The sequence below is a fragment of the Ochlerotatus camptorhynchus genome, unplaced genomic scaffold (assembly GCF_037179485.1).
Source record: "Ochlerotatus camptorhynchus isolate MF236.1 unplaced genomic scaffold, CSIRO-AGI_Acam_v1.1 ptg000530l, whole genome shotgun sequence".
In the NCBI taxonomy this organism is placed as follows: domain Eukaryota; kingdom Metazoa; phylum Arthropoda; class Insecta; order Diptera; family Culicidae; genus Ochlerotatus; species Ochlerotatus camptorhynchus.
The window spans coordinates 117,114-133,968 of record NW_027041014.1 but is presented as its reverse complement, the minus strand read 5'-3'; the positions used below and the strand labels follow the sequence as shown (position 1 = coordinate 133,968).

Below are 16,855 nucleotides of genomic sequence, written 5' to 3'. Positions count from 1 at the left end.
TTAATGTGCCAAATGTAAATTTACAAGTTTTTCCTGTGTAGACAACGGACAAAACACAGCACCCCTTAGACAAGAGGGAAGTTTTCTTTTCTACGAATGTTTCCACCAACTAGAGCGAGAATCAAAATGGCACGTCGTGGCACATACAATACTCCTGAACGACGGATGACGTCACTAACCGCACGACCTGATTTTTTTTAAAGATTCTGGGGCTCTAATTTAGTTATTCATATTTTGGGACATGACATTTATTTGAGGCTTTGACTTAAAAAAAAAAAACAAAGCTTAGAATGTTATAAAAAAATTGAGACAAAGAACAACACTTACAAAACGCTACGCGGGAGTCGGACATTGTCGCGTAGATGGGCAGGATCGCGCCCGAAACCGGTCGACAGAAGGGTAATTTCTAAACTGGTTTAATGTTGTGAGAACGATAAGTGTAGTTCTTACGTTAGTACAAAAAAAAAACACAGAAAAAAGTGACTAAGAACAATATTCAAGAGGATTTGGAAATGTTACTACCATCCCAGATTAATACTATGACATTTCCTAGGCCTTTGACCTTTGAAAAGTTGTTAGGATTCTAGCACTTTGACGAATTTGATATTTTCGAATGAGGTTTTGTATAAGAAATGAAAATTTACAGGAAATTCGATGTATAATTCCAAGGGAACTCTGAGTCGATTTCTATGAAAAGAACTCCTGGTGATTACTAAGGAGAATTTCAAGTTAATTCTGAGTGCAATGCAAAGAAAATTCTGAGAAAATGTTATGGGGATTGTGAGCAAAATTCCAGATTAGTGTTTCTATTTTACGGTCATTTTGGAAATAGCTTGTGATTGTTCTTGGGAATTCCCGGGAATCGGCCATAATATGATTTTTTTTAAATTTATTTACTAAATTATTTACTGATTCACTTTTGTGCATTTCTAATGCTTTTGTATTTTATATGGACTGTTGCAATTTGAAACTAGAACAGAAACTCACCCCTCGCAATACTGAGTTGCAGTTTCATTATTCGAGCACTATTTTGGAGCAGAATTTCCACTGCTCGACTATTGGGTTCTATTTTTGAGCGGGGTTGTATTTATTGATGTTCCTTGTATATGTTCATAGAACTTCATAAAAATTGAGAAGATTCAATTTTATTTTTGAGCGAGGTTGAAACACGAATGGAACTCTGTTTCAAATTTTTTAGGATGTATTTATTGGTGTTCCTCGTATATGTTCATAAAACTTCATAGAAATTGAGAAGATTCAATAGAAATTTGAGAATTTTACAGGAATGTTGGGAATTTCTGAGAAGTTTGAGAATATTATATAAATTTCGGAGAACTTGATTTAAATAACGAAGAGCTTTGCAAAACCATCGCAGAAATTTATAGAAAACAGTAAACTGTATGTCAATTGTATATTTTTTAATATTCAGGGAGTATCATTGAAGTTTACGTAATTTCAAAGAAGTGAGAGATATTTCATAAAAGATTGGGGAACATCATAGTAGTTCTAAGAATTTGATAGATAGAAATGCTATAATATAAATTTCAGAAGTCTTTTAATATTTTTTCAAGGCTTCATTCTGAAAATATACACCTATCCAAAAAAAATTTAATCACATCTCTCAGATATCCTCTTATATGATATCAGCTTCGAGTAGACCCCTTACAGAACATAGTGAAACGCGTGGAGAAAGCACTGAAGGAGTGCAAATCGATATTAGGAGATGGAGCAGGTCGTTTACGGGAACCCAATCCCATTCTACCCAGGATCAAAGGTCTCCCCAAAGTCCACAAACCAGGAAATGAAATGCGAGAGATCGTGTCTGCAGTTGGTTCCCCCACCCACAAACTAGCGAAGTGGCTAGTCAAAGAGTTCCAGAGTATGCCGAATCAGTTCCAGAGTAAAGCAGTTAGTAACACCCAGGAGTTCGCACAGCAACTACAATCTTCAGGAGACATCAACGAGGACGAGATTATGGTATCTTTCGACGCGTACCGGTCAAGGAAGCGATCAACCATTTGGAGGACTGGCTATTAACACAACGAGAGAATGCAGCATGGATAAACAAGGTTCGGACGTACCCTAAGCTGACCCGCCTTTGTATGGAAGAGAACTACTTCTCTTTCCGAGGTAACTTCTACAAGCAGACGAAAGGAGCCCCAATGGGAAACCCCCTATCCCCCTTCTTGTGTGAACTTTTCATGGCCAACTTGGAGACAACCCTGAAGGAGAAAGGACTATTACCAAACCGTTGGTGGAGGTTTGTTGTTAAACGGGAAGCCCTTCCACAAATTTTAGATGAGATCAAAAGAATTCACAAGGATATCAAATTCACTCACGAGGTAGAAAAAGACGAGTTTCCAGATCTTCTAGTCATCAGAGAATCGTCATCATCTTCCTCGCTTGAATACGAAATTTACAGGAAACCAACAAGCACCAAAAGAGTTATCCCCTATACTTTGCAGACTCTTCCACTCAGCGATACAGGAAAGGTTAAGGAATTACAGTACATCTACGAAACAGCAAGACTCAACGGATACAAGGAGACCACAATCCAGGCAATCATCGATAAAAAAGCGGGAATTCTACAAAGGAGATTATTTACAACCCTCACCGCAGCACCTGAACCATTGAAACGAGTGTCCGTTCCATTTGATCAAGATATTACTTGTAAGCTAAGACCACAGTTAAAACAATTCGGATTAGATTTAGATTTCACCAGTAGACATAACCAGTTGAAATCATTGTTAGGATCCACTAAAGACCCAGTTAATGTTTTAGGTAAAGCAGGTGTATATAAAATAAGCTGTAATCATTGTAACAAAGTATATGTAGGACAAACCAAGAGAACTTTAGCAACTAGATTTAAAGAACATATAGCGGAGGTTAATAAGGCCAAAAAGCAAGAGGAAAAAGGCCTAACATATGATTTCAAATAAAAGGTTGCAGAACACATCTTCACAGAGGACCATCAACTATCGACGGAGGACATCACGATTTTACGAACCGTATGTACACCATGGAAATTGGATGTTGCAGAAAGCCTCGAGATCAACAAACAACGTAATTCAACTTTACTCAACAGGGATCAAGGAAACGGACACACATGGCTTTTAAAGCTACTACCTAGGACACATCAATGAGTAAGCAGCGGAGTACCTGTTCCTATAGAAAATTAAATTTAAGTTTACCTAGTTTCTAGATGAAAATGTACCTTTGTTAATATATATTCGGTAAATGCGATGTTTTTCTTCAGTCGAGTATTAGTACAAGACACTGAAGAAGTCTGCACATTGTAGACGAAATACGCGTATATGTCAAGGATAAGCAAATAAAGTAGTGGAATTAAATGGAAAATACTAATCCTTCTCTCTCTCATTATCCTTTTTCAAGACTTCATGTTGATCAGGTACTATTCTGATGAAGATCTCAAACTATCCAACAATTCAAATCACATTTCCCAGATGTTCTTTCATGATACAAGGTGACTCAGAAAATATTCCAAATGCCTTCAGGTGATCAGAGATCTCCAAAAACTTCTCAGGATGTTTTCATGTCTTCAGGTTGATTTACTATAATTCTGAAGATCTTCTACTGCCCAACAATTTAAATCACGTCTCTCACATATTGACCCATGATACTAGGTTGCTCAGAAATTGTTTCAAAGACCATCAGGGATCAGCGATCTCGATAAATAATCATACTTCTTTACATGTTCGACAGCAGAATCGTCCGGGACCTCTTCTAGTGGTTCGAACTCGTTACCTGATACTGGATTACGAATCACCGAAGCAAACAAAATATGTAAGGATGAATACCAAAAACCGTTTAAAACTGTGCGTTGCTCTGATCGTGTTGAAGTATCATTTTTGACAGTTTAAAATTTTAGAACTGCCGAGTAGTTTGAAACAATTTTGAAACTCAGCATTGTGAACGGCCTAAGGGTCAAAAGTTATCCAAAAAAATAATCTATATCCCACGCAGCAGTTTTGGTATTGTCATGCTCTTGTAGAACTTCAATAAATCTTGTAATCTTACTAGGGGTATTTTTATCAAATGTTTCAATTAAACCAGGAAAATTATGTTGGACAACCGCCAAAAACCCGATAAAATCCGGGAATTGCCATTCTTAAATCTAGTGGCCACCCTAGATGTACATTCAGAAAAGTTACAGCTCTTCGAACTATTTTGGAGAGCAGAGGCGTAGTGAGAGTTTGGGACGCCAGTGGCAATCTTTTTAAATTACGTCCTTTCCAAATTCATAGAATCTAGTATCAAGTTTTGGTGACTCCAGTGGTTGAGTGATAAGCGTGACTGCTTTCTCACCTCAGTGGGTCTACGTACAATCCCATCCAATGTCGTTACGATATGTTGAGGCAACATAAACTCTGGTCACATCTTCTTTCGGAAGGGAATTAACATGAATTACCTTGACAATTTCGTTGCAAATCTTCACAGGTTAAGTTTCTGAGTTTTCCAGGAATTTTCTTAGCATTCCCCGTAGAATTGTCAGAGTCAGAGCTACCTTAGAATTCTATCCATAACTACAACTACTATTCTTCCTTAGAGATTCTCCTCAGCATTCTCTAATAAATCTCTCGTTGCTGTGTTCTTCAACAAATAATGTTTTATTATATTATTATGTTATATAAAAATAATAGATAGAGTTCCCTTGAGATTGTTTTCACATTCAGATTTTTTAGAATTATTACATTCTCTAATATTATTAATGTCAAGAGTTCGTTGGAGCTCTTGTTCTAATTGACTTAGATTTTTTTTTACGTAGACTGTATCTTACGGGAACGTACAGGGGGTAAATCAAAAATCTAAAATTGCGACCGTCACGAAACGGCGTTAGGTTTTTAACGCTTAAAACTTTTTCATTTACTGGATAAATTAAAATCTAAACACATCAATCGATAAGAAATAACTCTAAAAGTCTTCTGAAATAAATGCTTTTCCAATTTTCCATTTAAAAACTTCTGATAACACTAAAAATAAAAAGTGATAATTTTATCACTGGTTATCATAAGATAAACGTTTTCCCTAACCCAGTTATCATAAACGCATACCATTTGGTTGCGCATCATTCTGCTTGAACCTGTAAAGCTATAAAAGAGCGCTGCTGTCGCGCCACCGCTCATATTCTTATTGGATGGCGTGTGAGTGGATCACTTAAGATGCCAGCGGCAAGCAGTAGCAATATCGTCGCTAGCGGTACAAAGGTGACATTTTGTCCCTCACTCTGCCGTCGTGCAGAAAAACTTCCTCGCAGCGGACGGGGTAATGATAACAACCAACGGTGAGGTGGGATGAGACTTGCCTTTTCAACGAGCAGTGTTTGCATTAAGCTCAATCTGCACCTACCCGATATAATCCGACTGGCGATTTTCTATATATAAACAGCAAAAAATAAATTTTAATATTACATCCAAGACGATGCACTTCAATCATGTCGAAAATCTCATGTAATTTTTATGACCACAGTTCATACACTGTATTAATGATAATTTTGTCCTTTTTGGCAAGTAATACTACACCATATTTTTGACACGATAGCAGTGCATCCAATTTGATGTGATATCAAAATTAATTTTTTGCTGTGTATCTCACTCTCTTATTTCTGGAGAGTCGATCGAATGATATTGAGCAGATGTGCGATGAACTTTAAGTTAGGAACGATGTCGTGGTACCGAAGCTCATTTTTGCATTGGACAATGTAGTGAACAGATCGCCTGAGCAGCAGCAATATTTCCAATGGTAAGAGGTGGAGCCTTTTGACTCGGATCGACAAATTATTGTAGAAAGAGTTAAATTCTTGTGATAAATTAGCAGTATCAACCGATATTCAGTGAGACTACATTTTTATTTACCACTTGGATCCCGTTCAAATATTACGTTACGTGGAAAATGCCATTTTTATAAAACGGGGTGGGGTCTGTGAAAATTGCATTTTTTTTTTAATTTTATCAATGTTACGAAACAACCGTATAACAACTTGTAACAAATTTTTAACTATCTCTCCCCCCATCTACTATTTCCAATTACATGGTGTCCAGCAAATTCCGAAGAGGAATTTCGCGGTTTGTTCTCGATTTTTTCCCGGATTTATTTTTCAATATTTCAGGTTATTTTCATCCAGGAAAAAATCGTGAGTATCGCATTCCATCACATACCTAATTTAAATGCATATCGCACAACCGGGAAATAACAAAAAACCTGGGAAGTAACCATTTGTTTCTGCGTTTGAAGTCGTCAAAATTTGTTAATATTTTAACTACCTCGAAAAAGTTCACCCAGAACTCTGTACTTTTCTGAAATGTTCTCAAAATTTCCTTTAGAATCATTTCCTTTCAAATTTTTTTTAGAGTTTCTCTAAAATAAATTTGAACATTATTATTCATAACGTTTCAGAACTCTCCTGAAATTTCGAGGAATTCATCCAAAGATTCGCTACGAATGAAATCACTGAAACTTCCTTACAAAATTATATTTAAAATCACCCTGAATCCTGCTTTGAATTTCCATGCAGTTTACCTCAGAATTGTCTTGCAATTCTGCGCATAATTATCCTGGAGCTCTCCTATAAATTCATTTAGCATTCTTTAGAAATTCTTCACGATATGCCCTTGGAATTATTCGCGGAATTCTCATAAAACTCTTCTCAGAATTGTTTTGGAATTCGATCCCCTTGGTATTTATCGTTGAATTTTCTTGTAACTCTCTTTAGAATTAACTTGAAATTATCTTTCAAAATTCCAGAGAAATCATTCTTACGGAATTTCCTTAAAGTGGTCATCTCAACTGTTTTAAAATTCTTCTCATAACTTATTTGGAATATTCACTAGAAATGGACCTGCAATCTTCTTCACTATCGTCGTGCACTTTTCTGCAGACCCTAATAAAAAAAACATAAACCTATGATAACCCAAATGATTGAACTATTCTACAAATAGTTTGGATGATACCGGAACACCTCGTTAAGCAAAATAACCATAACAATTTTATTAGGAGACTATCTCAAGATTCTACTCTGAACTCACACCATTGACTTGGGAGCTCTAGTGAAATCTCCCTAAGAGTTCTGCAAAACAAATCTCTTGATATTTTTCTATGAACGTGTTGTTATCTTCAGATTTCTTTCTAAAATTTCTTCAAAATTCTCTTAATATTTAGTTCATCAAAGTGACTGTATCCTGAAAATCCAGTCCATGGGTTTTGAAATTGGTCCAGAAACTAAATTTATTTTCCCGATTTGTTATCGAAATATCGGTTCACTGGTCACACTGCAATTAGTGTATTATTTCTATTACTGATTTCCCTATCACAGATTACAGATTTCAATACCAAACACTGAAATTATTAGACGGTACCTCTATTAATGCTTTAAGATTAGCATTTTAAGTTCCTCCTTGGAGAATTATGCTATGAAACGGCTTGCTATGCCCGGCTCAATTTAAATTTCCCGGACTTTTTTTTTCTTATGGTAGCAGGGCAAGCCGTTCCTTAGCATAATTCTCCATGCACGAGATAAGGTTAGTCTAAAAGCATAAATAGGGAAAACAGCTCTATTGTTGCGGTACGTTAGCAGCGTTAGAAGCCTATTGCCTACCTCCATACACAACAATAGGCTTCTAACGCTGCTAACGTACCGCAACAATAGGGTTGTTTCCCCTAGATGTACCGTCCGGTTTTCTTCAGGGCAAGTTACTGAAATTTGTAATATGTTATAGGGAAAGCACTTTTTTCCCACCACAGAAACGTCCCTTTTTCTTATGCAAAATGATGAATGTGTGTCCACAAAACGCACATAATACGTAAATAAAAGATGTACAGATAATTTATTGGCTAATAATGTTCTTATCGCGAGATATTCGCGTCCCATTGTGAAATTTCACTAACAATAGGCGCAAAATGTATGTAATGTATCTTAATTTTGTTTTTGCTTTTTTTAGCGTTCTGAGGAATAGTCTCAGATATTCTTGTCGGTTAAGGTACTTTTTTTTAAGGTACAGACTTACCAAGCCGGAGGAGCCTACTTCGATTCTCGGTCCGTTCTATGAATTTTTCAGGTTGGAAAATTTCTCGAGTTCCCTGGGCATATAGTATCATTGTGCTTTCCATACGACACATAATTTCAGGCATTTGTAAAGGTACCGAAAGCTCACAATTAATAACTGTGGCAGTAATTGATGAATCAAAGCAAAGCCAAAACTGGTCATGCGACACCTGGTTTTTGGATCCGCATTTACAAAAACGACGATGTACTAAAAAAAAAAATTCATACGATTTGACAGATATCAAAACGTCATTACCATTTTCACCCACTCGCCATCTGTAAGTCAATCGTCACTTTGATTCTTCAATCATCTCTTCAGTCCTCAATCCAAAATATATGTAGGGAACATGTTTATATTTCGTCATATGGTCTTATTTAAATATTCATAACTGATTGCAATTTAGGAACCAAATGTCTTCTTTCCTTTATTTAACGTCGGTCTCTGTTCCGCAATCTAGTACCAATCACCGACGGACATCGATTGCCATCCATTGACGGCAATCGAATGTGCAGAAAAGCATAACATTTTTATACTAGCCTCATATTGAAGGGACGAACGAATGCATTCGTCTGGGGGTGTTTCCGTAATAAAGAGTACTGAACATTTTCATTCATCTATAACTTTTCTTGCATTGTACTTGAGCGCCCAAGCTCCGCTTTTATCATGCTCCTATGAGTGAGCTATTTATTATGTTTTAATCACCCCATTAAGCTAGCAACTAAAAAAGACCAACCGTCAAAGCTGCCGGCTACTGTCGGTGGCAGTGTGTATCGAAGAAATGAATCCATTCGAGCTTTGCGTGAGAGAGAGAGCGAGAGTGTGAAGATTTTCCTACTTGAAGCCATATTGCGAGAGATTCCCATCGGAAAAGTTCCGAGATCCGTAGGCAGGCTGCTTTGCCATAGCACGTGTTGCTTGCGCATGTGCACTTCACACGGCAGAATAGATGCGGCATCAGACCATGCTAGTCAATACAGAAAATGTTTGCCCCCATCATGACATAGGGTTTGGCCGTGACAGTTACAATCGGTTAATTTTTTGATTTTATCTGAAAGGTTCTATTTTTGGTTGAGAGCCTTTATCAGTGAAAAGCTAGCATAATCCGTCGTGATGAATTTCTGAGCCGCTGGCTAAATGAGTTTTAGACATTGTTCTATTGTTCGTTCGTCCCATTACGAATTTCATTAGTCGGAAAATGTGAAAACAAAAACAAAAACGAACTGTAACTAACAATGCAGGTTTGGTCGTTGTTTGTTTACGTTCTAATCAATCGAAAGGGTTTCTCCGCAGTCAACCTCATCAGTCAGTGTAAATTTGAGTCACATTTTTACTGTTGCCATTTCGATAGCGTACTTGTATCTTATCTGAAAAATCGTGATAAATTGAGACATTGAACATGCAGAGTGTGCAATCGTCTTTGGTTCTTTTATCTACTGCGGAGACGATGATTAAAGGTAAATACAGAAATCGTCAACGCGACTGAAGCCCTAATTTGTCCATTTCGGGATTGATTTTCGTGATATCTTGAAAAGTCTAGAAACACATTTTTTAAATTTATTTTTCTCGCCTGAACCGATTTCGATTTGTCCGGATATGTGACGAACCTCTCAAGGGGGCCGAGCTCTTATTAATGCGCATTTTAAATTGGCTTAAAAAATCACACTTCTCAGATGTATAGAGATATCATATACTCCCCTGGTTGTAACATGCCTTTCAGACCGAGTCTCCACAATTAACACTGCTACCATCCATATACTGGAAATTAAATCACAAAACAACATTAAAGAACACTCACCTGAGATTGTTTAATACTGGTAGTAAATTTAAACCTGGAAAAAGAAGGAGACGAAGAGAAACAGAGATGAGAAATGAACATTAATTTTCGGCCCACTTGCTTCTTTATGCACTAGTTAGCTCGTTCAGGTCGTCCGTGGTTAGCCACTAATTATTATTCGATTTGTGCTGCTTTACAATTTTTACTGCGCAAAGCACTAATCGCGGAATTCAAGTTGCTACACCTCTTCAGTCACGTATGCACAAATCGTCCTCAGAAAAAGATTATTCTTCATCCACTAGTGATATTGGTGGACGATTCGAAAATAATTACACTCACACGAAATTGAGTCACTTAAGAACGGTTTCTCCAAATGATTCTGAATTTTCACTACACCTCCAAACTTGTCGGCGTTTAAATCCGTCATCGCTACGGACACGGTTATCTGTTGCATCACAGTCATTTTGTTTTGTGCATTCACATCGTTTATCGCCAAAACAAAATCGAATTAAACATATGGTCCTTCTGAATTACTCGTTCAAGGGTACGGTTTAGTTCACACGCGAGCGCACCCGACTCTGTCCGAGTTTGTATAGAAACTACCAGCGCAGACCGTGTGGAAGACCCTGCTTTCGTGCCGTACTGGACAGAAGACTACGTCAGATGATGAGTACTTGATTAGTGGTCATAGGGTGATAAGAGAAGCAAGATAAAAAAAAAAGATTTACCTGATATGAGCAAGGATTTTTTTGCCTTGTACGTACATAGTCTGAAGGTGCCAGTTTGGTTTGGGGCGTGAAAGTGATTCTTTGGGATAGGTAGGTAAATTTGTATGCAGGTATATCCAAATATAGGGTTGATTGGCGCAAATTCTTCTGGGTTTATGCTTTAATAAATTAATTCTTAATCTAAAAAAGCAACACTGAAAAACGTTAAGAAGTTTGAGATTTTACAATGTATGTTTCGAAAAATTAAATATTTTATAAGACTTCCGATTTCCGTCCGATAGCAATTTCCTTAATATTTTAATTTCGTTTTAGTGGTTTGCTTGAACTGGTAATAATCCATCATACCCCTGCATGCCCTATCTGAGAAGACACTGCCTGATTGCTTGATCAAACACCATATCTGAGCAATTCAAGCGGAAGTGACTCAAATTAGATGTCATGCTACACATTGATTGCCATTTACTGCAGGGTTCAAATTTGATACTCATAATCCGCTTCGCAAGGGTATTTCGTTTCTAAGGTTTATAGATGCCAACGTAGGGAGGCCGTAATTGCAGCAAGTGGAAACTCGATCGATGATTAACATAGTTTAAGACTCTGAGAAACATCCCCCCTTTGATTATTAAAAAAAAAAACGAAATTTTTGAGATTTTTTTTTTAAATTTTGACAGTGCTTAATGGTGCAAACATTATCACGCATACGGTACAGCAACCAACCCAACATAGAGAACCTTTGCATATACTCTTTAGCAGGTCTGTCCAACGTTTTTATTTCGCGGGCCAAATGTCATAATGCATATCAGGTGGCGGGCCAGACTTTATATCACAGTATTTTTTTCAATATGATTCTACGGATTTAAAGGCTTTGGTTTCATTGAACAACAGTAAAACATGGTTTGTAAGGAAAGTGTCACTTTACTGATAAAGTTTGTAGAAAAAACTACTCTATTAAAGAAAATAACGAAATGACTGTTTTACCGTTGATTTTAAACAAAATAGAAATTGAACATTGACTGTTTTCGTCAACCAAAGTTTAAACGTGGATTTTGCTATATATTCTCACCAAAACGCTTCGCTGAATGTATTTAAACGCTGCCTTAGTCTTTCAGCTAAATCTCATTTCATGTTTATGACTTAGCACCTATAAGGTTTTTATTTAAATTAGAATAGCTGGTTAACACACAGCTCAAATGAAAATGTTGCCGAACAGGCTTTCTACAATAAACTCACTCACTGACTTGTGAAGTTTGGAACGTTATAAAAACGTTTTAAACCCGTTTTGGATAATTCTGTCGATTGCAATGGATAGAGTAGGAAGCAGCAGATGAATGTAAACAAATAAACACGTCATATTTCTAATAGAAGGGCGGACGCTGCTTAGAGTGACGAGAATATGTAAATTCCCCTAGATATATTTTTAAAAGAATAGAAATTAATAAAATTCAGAATTAGATAGATTTGTTTTTGATTTATACTAATTTTTAAATGTCAGACATTTTCTTTTGGGATCTCATATCCCAAGCAACATTGCAAGTTTTATTGCGGTTTTATAGCATACTACAAGTCTAAATCATGGTCTACAGAACCCTCATAAAACCCAAATTGTTACTTGGGATCATTTTGAGCCGATATTACATGAATTTCCCTGAAAAGTTTTCATGTGATAAAATGTAACTATATAGGGTAAATGTACTATTTTCTACCTTTTTGCTCAAAAAATGGCCAAAAATAAACATGTTTCATGTTCAATTTGTCTATTTTCAATGCAACTGGGGGCGACTCCGGCGTAGTGGTTAGCATCCATACCGCCGAAGTCATGACTCATGAGTTCAAATTTCACCCCCAGACAAGTCACGAAAGACCCAAGAGTATTAAAGTGACTATAATAATAATAATAATATGAATAATAAAAAACGCCTGATGTTTTGCCAACAAATACCTCGCTTTACGCTTAACCAAAACTCACTCTAACCCGTAAAACTTTCCCTTTGAGATCTTCGTGAAATATCGCGAACCCCAATGCATTAAACACGATTTTTTGATTCGTTAATTTGTATGGAAGGGTCGAAAGCTAGTGCTAGTTCGAATATAAGAACATTAATTAGAAGTTTCGTACTGCTTCTGACAGAACTCACCACCATAGGACGAGCCGCCTTCGATCGTACACAGCCAATGAGTAGTTTTTCATTTAAAATCGCAATTCATAGAGTTAGTAAAATTTTCCTCGCTTTTCTTCAAAAATCTGAGGAAAATTGACGTGTGTGGTGATGTCCGGTCGTCGGCATCAGCAGCAGCAGTGCTTTCGGCGTTAAACATTTTTTTTTACTAGTTCGTTTATTTACTAGACTCAGTCGTGTGTGACACTTTGCGGAGCCAAATTCAGTAATGTTTGATTTTACATTTTAAATAGCAGTAGTTCTAGGTTAGTATTGGGTACCAATTACTCGTGGCGGGCTCGAGGTTAATGGGTAACAATTTCGATTGGAAGGAGCTAGGTAGGAAACTGGTTTCTGAAGCCTCCTTCAGATACTACTCTCGGACGGTTGACCAAATCCTGGCTGGGCAGGGGCAAGTAGCACAGGAACAGGAGGATAATAAGACTGGGACACAATGGCGGGAAATTGTTTGGAAAGGATGGGATGGTCACATCAAACTCTAACATCAGACAAACAAAGGAATTCGAAGATCGCCTGCATGTAGGGAAGATCACGTGTTCCCAATACATCTCTTACTTCACGGAAGGGTTGTCTACCTCGGGCCACTAGGGTATCCAATAGTCGTGCTCTGGAGGCGTCATTACCCGGGCAATACCAAACTGCGTGATCGATGTCATCATAACCGGTTCTGCACCTACATATATTGCTGTCAACGAGGTTTATTCTATAGAGATGTGCGTCTAGCGAGTAGTGGTTGGACATAAGTCTTGACATCACTCGAATGAATCCCCGACTTACATCCAGACCTTTGAACCACGCTCTCGAAGAAACATTTGGAATAATGGAATGTAACCACCGCCCAAGAGAATTACTTGTCCAATCGTTTTGCCAACTTAAAAGAGAACTCTGACGTACTAATGGGAAAAATTCATCATGTGAAATTCTTCTACCCATGCAAAGGTAATCATATATGATCTTTCGACCAGCAAGCTCATCTGCTCCCTTACCTTTGAAAAGAAATAAGATGAGTGCCTACCTTGTTTCATCGACCGAATAGCCTCAATCGAACTGAGACTATCCGAGAAGATGAAGTAATGGTCTATGGGCATATCGGAAATCATCCCCAATGCTAGCTCAGCAACATAAACGGAACAAGGTTCCTGAAGTTTCCGAAAGGCGGTTGAGTATTCATTGAAGACGCCGAAGCCAGTGGATCCATCAATGCGTGATCCATCAGTGAAAAATCTTCTATTGCAATTGACTTTTTGTTACTTTTCAGCAAAAATGCGGGGAATTGAGATAGGTCGAAGTTGATCTGCAACTCCTTGAATAGCCTGTTTCATGGAGAGATCATAGTCAATGGGGGAACTGTAGTTAGTAAAGCATACACGCGAGGGGTTATAGCAAGGAAGGCTAATATCCGATGACATATAATTAAGATAGATTCGCACGAATCTAGACTGGATGCTCAATTCGAGCATTTCTTCGAAGTTTTCAATCACAAGGTTGTTACTGACACTACATTTGATCAATAATCTTAATGAGAGCTCCCAGAAACGGTTCTGCAGGGGTTTTACGCGCGCTAGGACCTCTAGGCTCATATTGTGTGTTGAATGCAAACAGCCAAGGGAAATACGTAAACAACGATATTGAACGCGTTCCAATTTAATTAGGTGGGTTTTTCTTGCCGAGAGGAAGCAAAAAGAGCCATACTCAAGAACTGAAAGAATAGTCGTTTTATATAGTTTAATGAGGTCTTCCGGGTGAGCACCCCACCATGTCCGGGAAATTGATCGTAGAAAGTTGATCCTTTGTTGACACTTTTGTTTCAAATACGTAATGTGGGTACCCCAAGTGCATTTTGAATCAAACCAGACTCCAAGGTATTTGAAGGTTAAAGATTGGGTAATGTCTCTGCCCAAAATATTTAGACGCAGTTGGGCTGGAAACCGCTTCCTTGTAAACACTACCAATTCAGTTTTTTGCGGTGAAAACTCGATCCCTAAATTTCTTGCCCAGAAAGACAGATTATTTAGGGAATTTTCCAATGGTCTTTGCAAGATTTCCGCACGTGGACCTCTCATGGAAACCACGGCATCATCTGCAAGCTGTCTAAGCGTGCATAGATTATCTAAGCAGTTATCAATATCTTTGACATAGAAATTATAAAGTAAGGGACTTAAACATGAACCTTGGGGTAAGCCCATGTAGCTAATTCTAGAAGTTGTCAGTTGACCTAGATTGAAGGTCATTTGTTTTTCTGACAGCAAATTATACAAGAAATTATTCAAAATACCGGGTAATCCACTACATTGTTCTCCTGTACACAACGCAAGGCTGCCTGCAAGCAGCGAGCGGCAGCCCACATGAGTATCCATAGAAGGAGAAAGAAGTCGCACCGCTATTGATCGGAATTAGTAGCTCTTCGTGAGTGGCTGTGGGTCATCTATGCCAAGCGCGTCACCCTCATTCCAAACAACATACAGCTCACCAGCCTCATCTGTTTTTAACAGCCTAATATCTCAGCATTACTCAACCATCACGACAAAAAGGTCCTTCTCAGGACCACCATAAATTTGTAAAAGAGTATTTTTTGACATTGATGACCTTGATGTCAGTTCCCATATCAAGATAGAGCTGGAATTAGGGCGTAACGGCTTTTGTAAACAATGACTTCTTTCGAAAGTCAAGGCTCGCCCACGCAAATCAATATCACCATCAGGTAAGGTAAGACTTCCCCTAACCGACGGTAATGTTGGTTTGCGTGGGCGTGCCTTGAATTCCTAAAATAATCGAGAGGAACTGGTACTGAAGGATCAAGTACCTGACAATTTTACCCCCACCTCCCTTACCAATGCCATAAGTTCAACATTTCAGAACGATCTACAGTCTCCATAGAACATTGCATTACTGGAACAAGTCAATGCGATATTAATGACCCATCACCGAGCAGACCGAGTATCATTTTCGTTGATAAATTGTCTTAATTCCCGCCTCAAACTGCAGCCAGAGCAGGGGACGCCTAAGGACGAAACCACCCTCTAAAATTCTTGCGGCGCGGTGGCTGACTGGTGGCCGCATTGAAAAATTACCTACAAGACATTAAACCATGCTCCTGTGTTGCACCGTATGAGGCTACCACACCGACTCGGCGCAGGTCCCCTGCCCAAACTGACATGGTCACAAATTGCGCCACATTAACGTGAACCGGTAGTACTTGTATAGTATGCAGTCACTGGTGGCTGATGGAAAAATTGGCATTAGGGACCTAGTGCCAGCAGCATGTGATCTTTACTGCTTGTCGTTATGTCGTACACGTACCGGGCGGTGTAGGTACAGGTTGGGGAATGCTGTTCCATATATCTCACGTATCAAGCAACCGACCAAGTAATGTAATGGCTTGAAACTGGCGACGAGTATTTGATTACAATCTGAGTGTGTCGGACCACAGGTTCTTACAGGGGTACAAGGCTGTGGTGCTTGGTGCGTTATTTGCGTAGTCATATTTTATCTGCACACGGAAAGGATTAATTTGTCTGCGACATTAGTGAGAAGAAAAATCATCACCGATAATCTTAATTGCAGAAACACCATCTGGTTTGTTCCACAATATACGAATGCTACCAGAACTTGAGAATTCCTAAATATACATTAAGTCGAAGGTTAACGTAAAGTTCCCGATATGGCAATACTGACCACTGATAATACGAATTGAACGAACGAATATCGATGATAATTATAAAGTTCATAACAGAACTACTTTGATAGCTTCAGCATTTGTTTTCAAGAATCGGGTTTATTGCCTTTTTGCGTTATCTATTTTGTACCGCGATTAATTTTGCCCGCAGGCTGGCCGGCTGACCAATGATTATATTATACCTAGTTGGCCTTTGAGGAACCGCTATCAGTATCATCTTTAATTTTGGACAATATCGAGCAGTAATCAGTGGTTCACGCGCGTCGCACACACTTGAGAGACTGCATAGGTATGGAATTATTTTCAAACAAGCTACTATTACAGTCATCGATGCCATGCATCCCAATTTTTGTACACGAAAAAAGTTGAGCCCCCTTACGGTACTGTGAACAGTTTGTAACCTAAAAAATAAGGTATCAAAACAAGTAAGAGGGTACCAA

At 38.2% G+C, this 16,855-nt stretch overlaps 1 protein-coding gene across 3 annotated transcripts in view; it reads right to left on the bottom strand.

Annotated features, from left to right (window-relative positions):
• The window catches only part of form3 (formin 3), a 122,507-nt gene that overhangs the window by 12,716 nt on the left and 92,936 nt on the right, over positions 1–16,855 (bottom strand). For 2 of the 3 annotated variants that reach the window (XM_065236143.1, XM_065236144.1), the window contains exon 5: positions 9,856–9,889. In XM_065236143.1, the coding sequence (XP_065092215.1) occupies positions 9,856–9,889 (34 nt within the window). Of the gene's footprint in view, positions 1–9,855; positions 9,890–10,173; positions 10,416–16,855 lie in introns of those variants that run through there. The other variant, XM_065236146.1, reaches the window with a different exon arrangement.